This window comes from Coregonus lavaretus (assembly GCF_964263955.1).
Source record: "Coregonus lavaretus genome assembly, chromosome: 14".
Taxonomy (NCBI): Eukaryota; Metazoa; Chordata; class Actinopteri; order Salmoniformes; family Salmonidae; genus Coregonus; species Coregonus lavaretus.
The window spans coordinates 7,652,595-7,667,272 of NC_140001.1; the positions used below are offsets into that span (position 1 = coordinate 7,652,595).

Here is a 14,678-nt window from a genome sequence, read left to right on the forward strand (position 1 = left end):
TGTCTTTGTGAGTGATTGTTTTGTTGTGAGAGCGTGTAGCTCGTTGAGCTACATTTCACTGTGTTATTGCCAAGGTGGATGTTTTCCCTTGTACAGTTTCGTTTGACACTTGGGGCGTTTGATTTATGCAAACGGATTAAACTCTGGACTTAGGTATTTTACCTCCTGCGCCTGACTCCTTCTTTCACACCTCGTCACAGAATCACTCACCTGATCTGATATGAGGTCAGCAGGAGAAGACCGCATGTCTGGAGTTGTGGCAAGGAACCAGGAGCATTCCTCGATGTTGGCCAGCTTGGGGGGAAGCGATGGATCGGGTTCTTCAGGTGGTGGAATGCCTGGAGAGGAGAGGATCTGATCTATCGAGACCAGCTGGTCAACCGGATCCAGCCACCTACACCCCAGCCCCTGGAGGGATCCAGATATCCCGGCCACCGGCGTTTGACGGGACTGCAGCGCGATGTAAGGGATTCCTACTCCAATTGGAGTTGTATTTCGCCAGCATCAGGCCGGAGCCCCTGGAGCGGGAGAAGGTATTCGTCCTCGTTTCCTGCCTTTGTGGGAGAGCGCGGTATGGAACGAGGGAGTTACCACGTTGGAGAACTACAGGGAGTTTGCTCGCCTCTTTTGGGCCGTTTTGATCACCCGCCTGAGGGTCAAGAGGCGGGCGAACAACTGGTTAATCTAAGGCAGGGGACAAGGACCGCTCAGGACTATGCGCTGGAGTTCCGGACGCTGGCAGCGGGGTCCGAGTAGAACGAGCGGGCCCTGATAGACCATTTCTGGTGCATCTAAGGGAGGACGTCAGACGGGAGCTAGCCTGCCGGGATGCCATGCTATCGTTCTCCCAACTGGTGGACATGGCCATCTGGCTGGACAATCTGCTAGCAGCCAGAGGACATCCTGGTAGGGGTCTGCCAGCTCCCACTCCGGACGACTCTGACCCCGAGCAGATGGAGCTGGAGGGAGCCGCCGGTCGAGAGAGCGCAGGAGGACAGCGACAGTGCCACTCTGGTGGCACGAAGGGACAATCCACCTCACGTCGCAGTCAACGTTCTTTTGGGTCTGGAGGCGGTAGGCAGGGTACTCACACATCACCCCAGGTAATGAACACCCAAACGTGTTCAGAGCCCTTTGCGGCGCACTGTACTTTATCTATCTCCTTTCCGGATCACTTGGTAGGTTCCCAGTGAAAGGCGCTAGTCGATTCAGGCGCAGCAGGGAATTTTATGGACAGAGCATTTGCACACCGTCAAGGCATTTCATTGGTTCCCCTAACCATTCCACTCCCCATCAGAGCAGTAGATAGTCGACCATTAGGATCCGGGTTGGTTAAGGAAGTTACTGTACCAGTCACCATGATTACGCCTTTATGATTGTTGAGTCTCCTGCTTACCCTGTAGTCTTGGGTATCCCGTGGTTAGCCCTTCAGAACCCCAATTTCTCATGGCCGCAGAGGGTTCTTACAGGGTGGTCGCGTGAGTGTCCGGGTAGGTGTTTCCGTTGGTGCGACCACGATGGAAAGTCCAGACGGTACCCCCACCGTGCGCATTCCCCCCGAATACCATGATCTGGCGCTCGCGTTTTCCAAGACGCAAGCGACTAAATTACCACCTCATTGGGAGGGGGATTGCGCGATAAACCTTCGGGTAGACGCTGTACCTCCCAGGAGTCATGTGTATCCCCTGTCGCAGGCTGAAACGGAGGCTATGGAAATATACGTCACCGAGTCCCTGCGCCAGGGGTATATACGTCCCTCCACTTCACCTGCCTCCTCGAGTTTCTTCTTTGTGAAGAAGAAAGATGGCGGTTTACGCCCGTGCATTGATTATCAACCACTGAATAATGTGACGGTACGATTTAGTTATCCTCTTTCCCTCATTCCTTCAGTGATTGAGTCAATGCATGGGGCCAGTTTTTTCACCAAATTAGACCTCTGTAGTGCCTACAACCTGGTGCGTATTCGGGAAGGGGAGTCAATCTCCTTCCTCGGATATCGCATTACAACGACAGGTGTGGAGATGGAGGGAGACCGCATTGCAGCCGTGCGTAATTGGCCGACTCCAACCACGGTAAAGGAGGTGCAGCGCTTCCTTGGCTTTGCCAACTACTATCGAAGGTTTATTCAGGGTTTTGGCAAGGTCGCAGCTCCCATTACCTCCTTGTTGAAGGGTGGGCCGTCCCGGCTCCGCTGGTCTGCTGAGGCTGATCTGGCCTTCAGGAGACTGCAGGGTCTGTTCACCTCAGCCCCGGTACTAGCCCACCCCGATCCATCACTACCGTTCGTAGTGGAGGTTGATGCGTCCGAGGTAGGGATAGGAGCTGTCTTATTCCAACGCTCGGGCACGCCACCCAAGCTCCGCCCCTGTGCCTTCTTTTCTAAGAAGCTCAGCTCGGCGGAGCAGAACTACGGCGTTGGTGATCAGGAGTTGTTGGCTGTTGTCCGAGCCTTGACGGTGTGGAGACATTGGCTCGAAGGGGCGAAACACCCTTTCCTCGTCTGGACAGACCACCGTAACCTGGAGTACATTCAGCAGCGAGGAGGCTGAATCCTCGCCAGGCCAGGTGGGCCCTCTTCTTCACCCGGTTTGATTTCACACTCTCATACATTCCGGATAGGAAGAACGTGAAGGCAGACGCACTGTCTCGGCTGTATGACACAGAGGAGAGGCCCAGAGACAACACCCCCATACTCCCGGCCTCATGCATTGTGGCGCCGATAGTATGGGCGATGGACACAGATATAGCGCAGGCATTACATACAGATCCATCTCCACCGCAGTGTCCAGCTGGGCTGCAGTACGTGCCTGTGCTTATCCGTGATCGTCTGATCTACTGGGCACACACGTCACCCTCCTCTGGTCATCCAGGTATCGGTCGTACAATGCACTGCCTGACTGAGAAGTACTGGTGGGTTACCTTGGCTAAGGACGTGAGGGTGTATGTTTCCTCATGCTCAGTGTGCGCCCAGAGTAAGGCACCTAGGCACCTCCCAGCGGGTAAGCTACAACCTTTACCAGTTCCACAACGACCATGGTCTCACCTGAGTATTGATTTTCTCACTGATCTTCCCCCCTCCCAAGGTAACACCACGATCCTGGTTGTTGTGGACCGCTTTTCAAAGTCCTGCCGCCTCCTTCCTCTGCCCGGTCTCCCCACAGCCCTACAAACTGCAGAGGCTCTGTTTACTTACGTCTTCCGGCAATACGGGGTACCAGAGGATATAGTGTCCGACCAAGGTGACCAGTTCACGTCTAGAGTCTGGAAGGCGTTCATGGAACATCTGGGGATCTCGGTCAGCCTGACCTCTGGTTTTCACCCCGAGAGCAATGGGCAGGTGGAAAGGGTGAATCAAGATGTGGGTAGGTTCCTGCGGACCTACTGTCAGGATCGGCCGGGGGAGTGGTCGGTGTTCCTGCCATGGGCAGAATATGCTCAGAACTCTCTCCGCCACTCCTCCACTAACCTAACACCCTTCCAATGTGTTTTGGGGTACCAACCGGTCCTGGCACCGTGGCACCAGAGCCAGACCGAGGCTCCCGCGGTGGATGACTGGTTTCGGCACGCGGAGGAGACTTGGGACGCTGCCCACGTGCGCCTCCAGCGCGCCGTGCGTCGTCAGAAGGCCAACGCTGACCACCACCGCAGGGAGGCCCCGGTGTTCGTACCGGGGGATCGGGTCTGGCTCTCGACCCGGAATATGCCCCTCCGCCTGCCCTGCCGGAAGCTGAGCCCGCGGTTTGTGGGGCTGTTTAAAGTCCTGAGGAGAATAAACGAGGTGACATACAGGTTGTTACTCCCCCCTGATTACCGTATTAACCCCTCGTTTCATGTGTCTCTCCTCAGGCCGGTGGTAGCTGGTCCGCTCCAGGAGTCTGAGGTACGGGAGGTTCCTCCACCTCCTCTGGACATTAAGGGGGCCCTGGCGTACTCAGTCCGTTCCATCCTGGATTTGAGGCGTCGGGTGGGGGGCCTTCAGTATCTCGTGCAGTGGGAGGGGTACGGTCCGGAGGAACGGTGCTGGGTCCCAAGGCGGGACATCCTCGATCCCTCCCTGTTGAGGGATTTCCACCGTCGCCATCCGACTCACCCTGCTCCGCATCCTCCTGGCCGTCCCCGAGGCCGGGGTCGACACACTGCTGGAGCCGCGCGTCAGGGGGGGGTACTGTCACGACTTCCGCCGAGGCTGCCCCCCCTCCTGTTTCGGGTAGGCTTCGGCGTTCGTCGTCACCGGAGTACTAGCTACTGCCGATCCCATTCTCATCACTCCACTTGTCATGTCTTGTCAATCACACACACCTGGTTCTCATTCCCCTAATTAGTATGTGTATAAGTGTTCCCTCTGTTCCCCTTGTCTTTGTGAGTGATTGTTTTGTTGTGAGAGCATGTAGCTCGGTTGAGCTACATTTCACTGTGTTATTGCCAAGGTGGATGTTTTCCCTTGTACAGTTTCGTTTGACGCTTGGGGCGTTTGATTTATGCAAACGGATTAAACTCTGGACTTCAGTATTATACCTCCTGTGCCTGACTCCTTCTTTCACACCTCGTCACACATTTTAGAACACTTCTAAGACTTAAAAGCAACCAAGGTGTTAATCTAGCATCACCTTTTTCAACAGCGACGTTTCCAAAAATAATAACAGTCGTCTGGACCAGAAATGTCATCCACTTCATCATCAGACGACAGAGGAGAAAAGCCTATGCATTCAAGCAACCCGAAATAAGTCAGAATTAATTCAGCAACTATCCATGAGGCTCTCTCTCTCTCTCTCTCTCTCTCTTGTCTCTCTCTGCCTTTCTGCAGACAATTTCAATTTCACATCTAATACATCTTACTAGCGGTACTTCCATTAAAACCAAGTGCATGAATTAGAAAAGACACAGCAAATGTTTTTTTTTTTTTTTTTTTTTTACAGTGGAACGTCATTCTTCATCCTTCATTCCACTCCAATCTAAAAATGCCACTCTACATTCTCTGCCTTGAATGCCAGGCTCGGCGTGATACTGTCCATGAAGGATTGTGTAAAGAACGGTCACGCATTTCCAAATGATATTAGAAACAAAGCGAGAAGAGATGTCCTGAGATGGGAGAATGGCCAGTGATATCTAATTGACTGTGTAATGTGGAGATAGTGACAGAGAAAAGGGGCGGGGCTGGGGGGAGATAGGCAGGCTAAAGGGTGTAAATAATCACTGAATGAGCGCTCCGGCACCGTGAGACAGATCTGATGCACTCCTCTTCAGAGACGAGGGGCTGTATAATAATAATAATAATATGCCATTTAGCAGACGCTTTTATCCAAAGCGACTTACAGTCATGCGTGCATACATTTTTGTGTATGGGTGGTCCCGGGAATCGAACCCACTACCTTGGCGTTACAAGCGCCGTGCTCTACCAGCTGAGCTACAGAGGACCACTGTATCACCTGCTTAACACGCACACACACGTACAAAGACACATAGTGTACGACATACACACACACACACACACACACATACATGGACTCTCATGCACACATACGCGTGCATATAGACACACACAAACACGTGTCGATACAAAACCTATTGTAAACCAAAACACTGTGGTGCGTTTACACAGGTAGCTCAATTCTGATCTTTTTCCACTAATTGGTCTTTTGACCAATCACATCAGATCTTTTCACATCAGATCTTTTTAGTGAAAAAAATTATCAGAATTGGGCTGCCTGTGTAAACGCAGCCCAAAAATATCTGTCCCCTTGTACTATATTTTATGTTCAGAGAGAAAGTCATTGGTGTTGTGTACTAGTCTCCTGAGTGGCGCAGTGGTCTAAGGCACTGCATCACAGTGCTAACTGTGCCCCTAGAGATCCTGGTTCAAATCCAGGCTCTGTCGCAGCCGGCCGCGACCGGGAGACTCATGGGCGGCGCACAATTGGTCCAGGGTAGGGGAGGGAATGGCCGGCAGGGATGTAGCTCAGTTGATAAAGCATGGCGTTTGCAACGCCAGGGTTGTGGGTTCGATTCCCACAGGGGGCCAGTATAAAAAATATATATATATATGTATTCACTACCTGTAAGTCGCTCTGGATAAGAGCGTCTGCTAAATGACTAAAATGTAAAATGTACTAGCGTGGGTTAACAGTACTAACCTAAGAGCTTACTACTGTACCCTTAACGCTCCACCAGAATTTTGGTCCACATAGTGTGTGTGTGTGTGTGTGCGTAAGATAATACTTTAATGTCATGGCCGTCTATTTTTGTGATAAAGTTCAAGGTTAAAGCAGACCCATTAAACACCCTATGCCCTTGTGCGGTATATGTCTGCGTCCCAAATAGCACCCTATTCCCTATGTAATGCACTATATTCGACCAGGGCTCATAGGGGTCTGGTCAAACGCAGGGCACTATATAGGGAATAGGGTGCTATTCGGGTCAACCAATGAGTGCTGTCTGTAGAGAGGATATGCCAAGGCAGGGTGGAAACTGATGACATGTTCACCAGCAGCAGTAATGGCCCTTTAAATGTCAGCATGCGTACTACTGTAACACCGTCTTCTAAGAAAATGATTTCCAGGTAATATGTTATTTTGCGTTACACGGTAATCATATAATTATTTCCAGAAAATGTACTCTTGGTTATTTTGGGATTCATTGTAGCTAACCTGATAGTACCAACATTGTTACCAAGAAATTACTAATTTAGTGAAATCATTTCAAATAATTACTAGAAAGTACCAATTTGTTACTGAGTCATTTCACATTAAATACCAGAGGAATAACAGTAGCTAGTAAGCTAGTAGGACTGTAAAATAAAGTGTAACCCATTTCCACTATGCTACTGCATGTGCTCTGTACCTCCTCTTCATGGATCCCCACCCCTTACATCCACGCCCCTCAAGCCATCCCCACCCCCATCACCTCTCCACCCCCTCTACTTCTCTCCTTCATGAGGGTAAGGACAAAAGCGTTCCAGTGTCTCATCCCCCTGTTCTTCCACCTCCTCCGCCATAATAATAGCACCTCTATCACAGGTTACTCTTCCTACACTCTGTCACCATGGCAGTAAAGTTGACGGTAGAGAGAGTGACACAACACACGATTAATCATCTTCTCAGCCTCAGCACTTCCCATTTGAATAATGCATTTGCTTCCCTGCCTTGGCATGTTGGAACAACAGAAAAGTTTCCTAGGTGTCATTCAGTGAAGGGAGGGAAGGAAGGAGGGAAGGAAGGAAGGAAGGAAGGAAGGAAGGAAGGAAGGAAGGAAGGAAGGAAGGAAGGAAAAAAGGAAGGAGGGAAGGAAGGAAGAAAGGAAGAAAGGAAGAAAGGAAGAAAGGAAGAAAGAAAGAAAGAAAGGAAGGAAGGAAGGAAGGAGGGAGGGAGGGAGGAATGAAGGAAGGATGAAAGGGAGGGAGGGAGGGAGGGAGGGAGGGAGGGAGGGAGGGAGGGAGGGAGGGAGGGAGGGAGGGAGGGAAGGAAGGCCAAGCACACCATTCTTCTTCTTCTTCTTCTCTGGCTGTCTCGTTGGGTTATCACCCCATGATAAACCTCTATAGGTTAGTATCATTCTTCATTTGTCCACCTGTTCTCATCAGCCGGGTCTTACAAAGAAGGAAAGATCTGGATCAAATGCATTCTGGGTGCTTGGAGGTCATGATTCGTTTGACTGACTTTGACCTTGACTTTCATTGGTCAGATGTTTTGACCCGCCGCCTCCTGATGTCCACTTTGACTTCGCCCCATCTTTCTCTTTCTGTCAATTTTACTCTCTCACTCACTCTCTCTCTCGCTCTCTCCTTCTGTTTGCGGTGCATGTGTCATGTACATCACTAAGATGTCGTGGTCACCTGACCAAAACTGTCTCCCCACTCTGTCTAACCAGAGCTCTCTGTGTGGCCCACCTAGTGTTGGAGAGGTGTGACCCCTGCTGTGTGTGTCTGCTGCTCAGACCGCGACCTTGAGTGGTGGGAACAGGGTCCGACTGAGGAAGAGAGATGGAGATAGGCGAAAGGGGGAGATAGGGGAAAGCAGTAGAGAGGAGGGCATGTCTGACAGGGGCCATCCGTCTAACTGTCACCTTGAGATAAAGTGACCAGACACACGGCCCACACCGAGCTAGCTGTACCTCATCCAAATCATTGCAGAGAGGTAGGGGTGTGTGTGTGTGTGTGTGTGTGTGTGTGTGTGTGTGTGTGTGTGTGTGTGTGTGTGTGTGTGTGTGTGTGTGTGTGTGTGTGTGTGTGTGTGTGTGTGTACTGGGAAACATCAGCTAGTCTGCCCTGACAACCCTGGGAGACTGATTCTCTGCCCCCTGGACTGGAATAGATCTCATACTGAATGATGGTACACAGCAACAACAACACCAACAGTACTGATGTAACTTAACCAGACAGAGCTAGAATACTTCTTATCACTGTAATACAGCACAGCCAGGAGAAACATGTATTTAAGTCAGTGACAACTACCCCTCTGTTGTTGCACCCTGTCTGTTGTGTTGGTGTTGTCAGCTGTATGAGAAATTATCTCCAGAGAGGCTGTGTTCTCTAACATTCCCTCTCCAGCTGTCAGGCTGTCACCATCAGAGTGATGGACATCTGTCCCTGACACTGTCGGACACACACTTCACTGGGAGTGATGGCTGAGAGGCAGTGGCTGAGGACACGGCCTACCTCACCTCGCCTCACCTCCCCGACACCTCCTTCCATGTCCCAACGTCTGTCCCTCTGTCTGTTTGGGTGACCTCTCAGTGACTCCACCAGACTAGTAGTCATTAATGTCAAGCCCCTCGTCTGTCAACATCACACATACTGTATGTACATACACACACACACACAAACACACACACATCACCTCACACTCACCTTTGCCAACAGTCTCCACTCCCCCAGCCCAAAACAAGCCTAATATAGTACACTGGTGGTTTCCCAGGACCAGTTTGGGATTTCAGTCAGACATAATTTGTCTTACTACTTGATTATTTGAAATGGCTTCAGACAGCTTCTTAATAAGATTTTTGACTCTTATTATCTCATTCACCACAGGAGTGCTGGTACTGAGAGGCCCAACACAAAAACAAACGACGCTTGTTTCTCTGACCTGCGATTTCAGCTAAGTGATTATAAGCTTGCCAGCCAGCGCTGTGTTCTGAAATGTGATTTTGGAATGAGAAAGGGGATGTTAGAGGGTTTTTAGCTGGTTAGCATTTGTCTTGAAGGACTACAATCACTATTTGGGAGCTCGATAGATAATAATCCAGCATAGCGATAAAAGTAGAAAGCATTTTCCATTTGCACTCGACAATCATCTTGTGATAACAAAAACTTCCAAACCATTAATGCCTGTCTCTGTTTATTTGTGTATTTGATACACTCCCTTGGGTGTATAAACTTCTGATGATAAGATCAATCAAATGATTAAAAGAAACAGTGACGGGTCTGTCAGATCGTGGAGTGCCTTACAACAAATTAAATTAGCATCTCCAAAATACTCTGTAGTTATTTAGTAATGAAACAAATCCAATCTGTGCCACACTTTTATATTTGCATGTTGCTTATTACAGGATCATTATTATTTAGAAATGTGCTCATGCAACGTAAATCTAAAGTTCCAGGGATAACTCATAGGGTCATTGATGGATTGGTCACTGACTGTTTTCCTCAAGGCATTGGGAGCATAAATCATCTCCACGTTCAAAACAGTCTCCTATCCTCCCTTAGAGACAGTTTCTATCTCCCACTCACTCTGTTGTAGAACATGCCTGTTCTGTTCCCTGTCCAGGGGTATTCAAATCTGAGCCTGGAGGTCCGGGGTACTGCTGGTTTTCTGTTCTACCTGATAATGAGAATTGCACCCACGTGGTGCCCCAGGTCTAAATTAGTCCTAATTAGCGGGAAAGAATGAAAATCAGCAGTGGTACTGGCTTCAAGGTCCAGATTTGTATTGGAGTGTCCTATGTAGTGCCCTACTTCTAACTAGGCTCTGGTAAGAAGTAGTGCACTACATGCAGTAGGAAATAGGGTGTCGTTCCACACATACCCCATGTCGACAAACCAGTGAAACTAGTAACTAGTCCTCTAAAAACTATTGCCCATACTAGCTAATTCTGCATCTCTTGGGTAACCACATTTCCACTACGTCCATCATATTTCTACATCAAAGCACGTTTTCAGCTCTGCTCTTTTGAGGAAATCATGTTATTTTTTTATTTTTTTTCGGTTATTAGGAAGAGGGCATGTCATTTTAGGATTTCATTTTGGATATGAGAAACTGTCAAGCTGAGATCATTTTAATATTTCAAGGTAAGGACATCAAATGGCAAAATTCATATTCTCTAGATATCAAAGAAGTACTTGAGATGATGTGGATTCAGAACTCTGTAGACTTATTGCAATCGTTCCAGGGGCCTTTTCTAACGAGCAACTTATCTTTTGCATTGTCATTATAAGTGGATTCTCATATAGGCATCTAAGTAATTCCTCAATTCCGATAACATCAGGCCATATCAGGCCAATAATCTAGACATCCATTCATTAGGAATACAAATGTTGACTTTCATAATACCCAAATCATGAACATGTTCTTAAAATGTGTTCATAGTGTAAGTGGATTCTTATGTAGCGATCCTATTCACAATGCAGGTAAGGTGCAGGAGGAGAGCAAATAGTCGCATAATTCCTTGATACAGGCCCATGTGTTGGCCATAAAACGAACCAGACAGAGCTAACCAAAGGATTCATTAACACAGAAAATCGCATAAGTGGGTATTATGTGTGTGTGTTTGTCTACAGACTGTTTAGGGTGAGAAATGTGCCCATGCTAGGGTGTGGAGCAAACAGATGTTTAACAGTCCTTCCTGCTGTGTTAGAGCAATACACACACACACAGTCAGGCACACACACACACACACAATACAAACTACACACATATACAGTCAGGCACACACACACACACAATACAAACTACACACATATACAGTCAGCCACACACACATACACACACAATACACACTACACACATATACAGTCAGGCACACACACACACACAATACAAACTACACACATATACAGTCAGGCACACACACACACACACAATACAAACTACACACACACACAGTCAGGCACACACACACACACAATACAAACTACACACATATACAGTCAGCCACACACACACACACACACAATACAAACTACACACATATACAGTCAGGCACACACACACACACACACAATACACACTACACACACACACACAGTCAGGCACACACACACACACAATACAAACTACACACATATACAGTCAGGCACACACACACACACACACAATACAAACTACACACACACACAGTCAGGCACACACACACACACAATACAAACTACACACATATACCGTCAACGCACGCACGCATGCAAGCACACACCCACACACACACGAAGACCCACACACACCCACCCACACACACTGACACACACACACACCCACAGGAAAGGAGGGGTAGTGAGCCCTGGCTACAATCTGTTCCCATCTAGCAGAAGAGCCTAATGCATTTTGCTAGGCCCGCCTGTGACAAATAAACTTGATAAAGTATTAATAGTCCGAGGCATCCTCTCCAAGCCAGAGAGATCTTGTCATCCATTTTATCCCAAAATCGGTATCCATCTTACGCTATCTCACCATGGAACAGGACATCCCTTTAGAGGATGTGTAAAAAAAAATATGTGGATTGTAAATTCTACCTTGTGAGTCCCCAGAAAACCTAATTTGATACCACGTCCAAATCGATGAGGATTGAACAGCAGGCGTCTCTTGAGGGCCAGCTGTCTGCGTCTCCACCCATGGAAATGTCAAGTGCTCCCTGAGGTGGTTACGAAGCAGACCCCAGGCCATGTCCTGACCCTCTATTACCACTGCCTATGGGGCCTGTGCCATCCACTGATATCCCATCCGACTCTCCCCTCCTCTCCACTCCTCTCCACTCTACTCCACTCCTCTCCACTCCTCTCCTCTCCATTCCTCTCCTCCCCTCTTCACTCATCTCCTCTCCACTCCTCTCCTCCTCTCCTCTCCTCTCCTCTCCTCTCCTCTCCTCTCCTCTCCTCTCCTCTCCTCTCCTCTCCTCTCCTCTCCTCTCCTCTCCTCTCCTCTCCTCTCCTCTCCTCTCCTCTCCTCTCCTCTCCACTCCTCCTCTCCTCTCCATTCCTCTCCTCTCCTCTCCGCTCCACTCCTCTCCTCTCCATTCCTCTCCTCCCCTCTCCACTCCACTCCTCTCCTCTCCTCTCCTCTCCCCTCTTCTCTTCTCTTCTCCTCTCTACTCCACTCATTTCCTATTCTCTCCTATCCACTCCATTCCACTCCTCACCTCTCCTCTCCTCTCCTCTCCTCTCCTCTCCTCTCCTCTCCTCTCCTCTCCTCTCCTCTCCTCTCCTATCCTCTCCTCTCCACTCCTTTACTCTCCACCTCTCCTCTCCTCTCCTCTCCTCTCCTCTCCTCTCCTCTCCTCTCCTCTCCTCTCCTCTCCTCTCCTCTCCTCTCCTCTCCTCTCCTCTCCTCTCCTCTCCTCTCCTCTCCTCTCCTCTCCTCTCCTCTCCTCTCCTCTCCTCTCCTCTCCTCCCCTCTCCACTCCTTTACTCTCCACCTCTCCTCTCCTCTCCTCTCCTCTCCTATCCACTCCATTCCTCTCCTCTCCTCTCCTCTCCTCCCCTCTCCACTCCTTTACTCTCCTCTCCTCGATCTCCTCTCCTCTCCTCTCCTCTCCTCTCCTCTCCTCCTCTCCTCTCCTCTCCTCTCCTCTCCTCTCCTCTCCTCTCCTCTCCTCTCCTCTGCAGTACTCTCCACTCCTCTCCATCCTCCAGTTGGATTCATAAGTTGTAATTACGAGAAGAGCAGAATCCCACGTGGGAATAACGAAGCAGCTAATTCTTGTTTGAATTCCATATCATTAAGAATGTAAAGTCATTATAATGACTTCCTTATACATTGTACTACACGTGTCTCATGTTTCACACAGTATGAATAAAATATGAACTTAGAGGAAAGCCCATTATTTTCTCATTGATAACGAGAGAGAACTGCGTCCCAAATGGCACTCTAAAGGTTGTGGTTAAAAGGCCTTAGGCTAGTGCACTATAAAGGGAATAGGGTGCCATTTGGGACGTCTATCATGAGGCATGTCTTGGTTCTTCAGAAAAAAGGCACTAGGTGCCTCTCACAGGCCTGATAATGGCACATTATGACCTAATTTGAAGATAATAACCTTTTAAGATTTATTAGTCCCAGTGTTTTAATGACTCCCTGCATGAGATATATTAGTGAACATGTTGGAAAGTAAGTGGTATTAGTGTGTGTGTGTGTGTGTGTGTGTACAGTATGTCTGTGTGTGTGTGTGTGTGTGTGTGTGTGTACGTGCGTGGATATGCGTGCCTGTATGTGCATGCGTGCGTGGACATGTGTGTGTGCACCTGTGTATGTGTGTGTGTTTCGTCAGACCTCCTCTCCCCCCATACCTCAGTGATAAAGGCCTTGGCGGTGGCGGGACTCATGAAGAGCACGGCCCGGCGCAGTGTGTCCCGGTAGCGGTGGAGTTCCTCCACCCTCATTGTTCTGAACATGCTGGTGATCATCATGTTGATGTTGGACTCCACCTTCTGCAGCGACACGTCCATGCCCTGCTGAGACGTCTTGTCCAGGAAGTCCTGTATCCCACGGATATCTATATGGAGGGGGGGGGGGGGGGGGGCGAAGGGGGATAGGGGGTAGAGGGAGAGGGGGGAGGGTGGTAGGAGCGGGAGAGATAGAGAAAGAGAGGGGAGGAGTGGGAGAGAGAGAGTCAGAGAGTGAGAGTGTGTAAGAGAGAGATTTTCATCACATTTATTGTGCTGACACCTGACATGGCGGGTCACAGAACACAGAGCACCAGATAAAACATCTATAGAGGAAAAGACATGTCAATAAACTTACTGACCCTCTTCTGAGGAACTATAAAACAGCTTATTGGAGACCACATTCCACCATTCCCCATTAATATGTACAGTATTTGTTATATATTATACTATAAAATCATAGTATTATACATTAACTTTTATCGCAGCACATTTGCTCCTGTAGAAAAAGGTTGTAATATATAGAAGAGCATTAACATTTCTTTTTCAGTGTGCTGGAGTTAGACCTGTGTAGTACATTTGTCACTGAAGCAGCGAGGTGGGCTGCTGTCTCACTGAGGAGGTACATAAAAAATGAATCATAGTCAGAGAGACTGGCTGCTCATCTCTCTTCCTGTGGCATATCTTTGCTCCTCCATTGGCAGAGCTGATGTTTGGAGTTTGTGTTCTCTCTCTCTCTCTCTCTCTCTCTCTCTCTCTCTCTCTCTCTCTCTCTCTCTCTCTCTCTCTCTCTCTCTCTCTCTCTCTCTCTCTCTCTCTCTCTCTCTCGGTGCCTTCAGATAGTAGTCACACCCCTTGGAATTTTCCACATTTTGTTTTGTTACAGCCTGGCCTACACACAATACCCCATCATGTCAAAGTGGAATCATGTTTTTAGAAATGTTTACAAATTAATAGAAAATGAAAAACACAATGCCAAATATACACTGGAGTTGCTTCCCAAGACGACAATCAATGTTCCTGAGTGGCCGAGTTACAATTTTGACTTAAATTGGATTGAAAATGTATGGCAAGACCTAAAAATGGCTGTCTAGCAATG

At 48.7% G+C, this 14,678-nt stretch overlaps 1 protein-coding gene across 1 annotated transcript in view; it reads right to left on the reverse strand.

Annotated features, from left to right (window-relative positions):
• LOC311141343 (glutamate receptor ionotropic, delta-2) overlaps positions 1 to 14,678 on the reverse strand; it is a gene marked incomplete at both ends in the record, with an annotated part of 590,499 nt that overhangs the window by 266,580 nt on the left and 309,241 nt on the right. Inside the window, one exon of the mRNA XM_084176639.1 lies at positions 13,484 to 13,689. Within this exon, the coding sequence (XP_084032765.1) occupies positions 13,484 to 13,689 (206 nt within the window). The remainder of the gene's footprint in view (positions 1 to 13,483; positions 13,690 to 14,678) is intronic.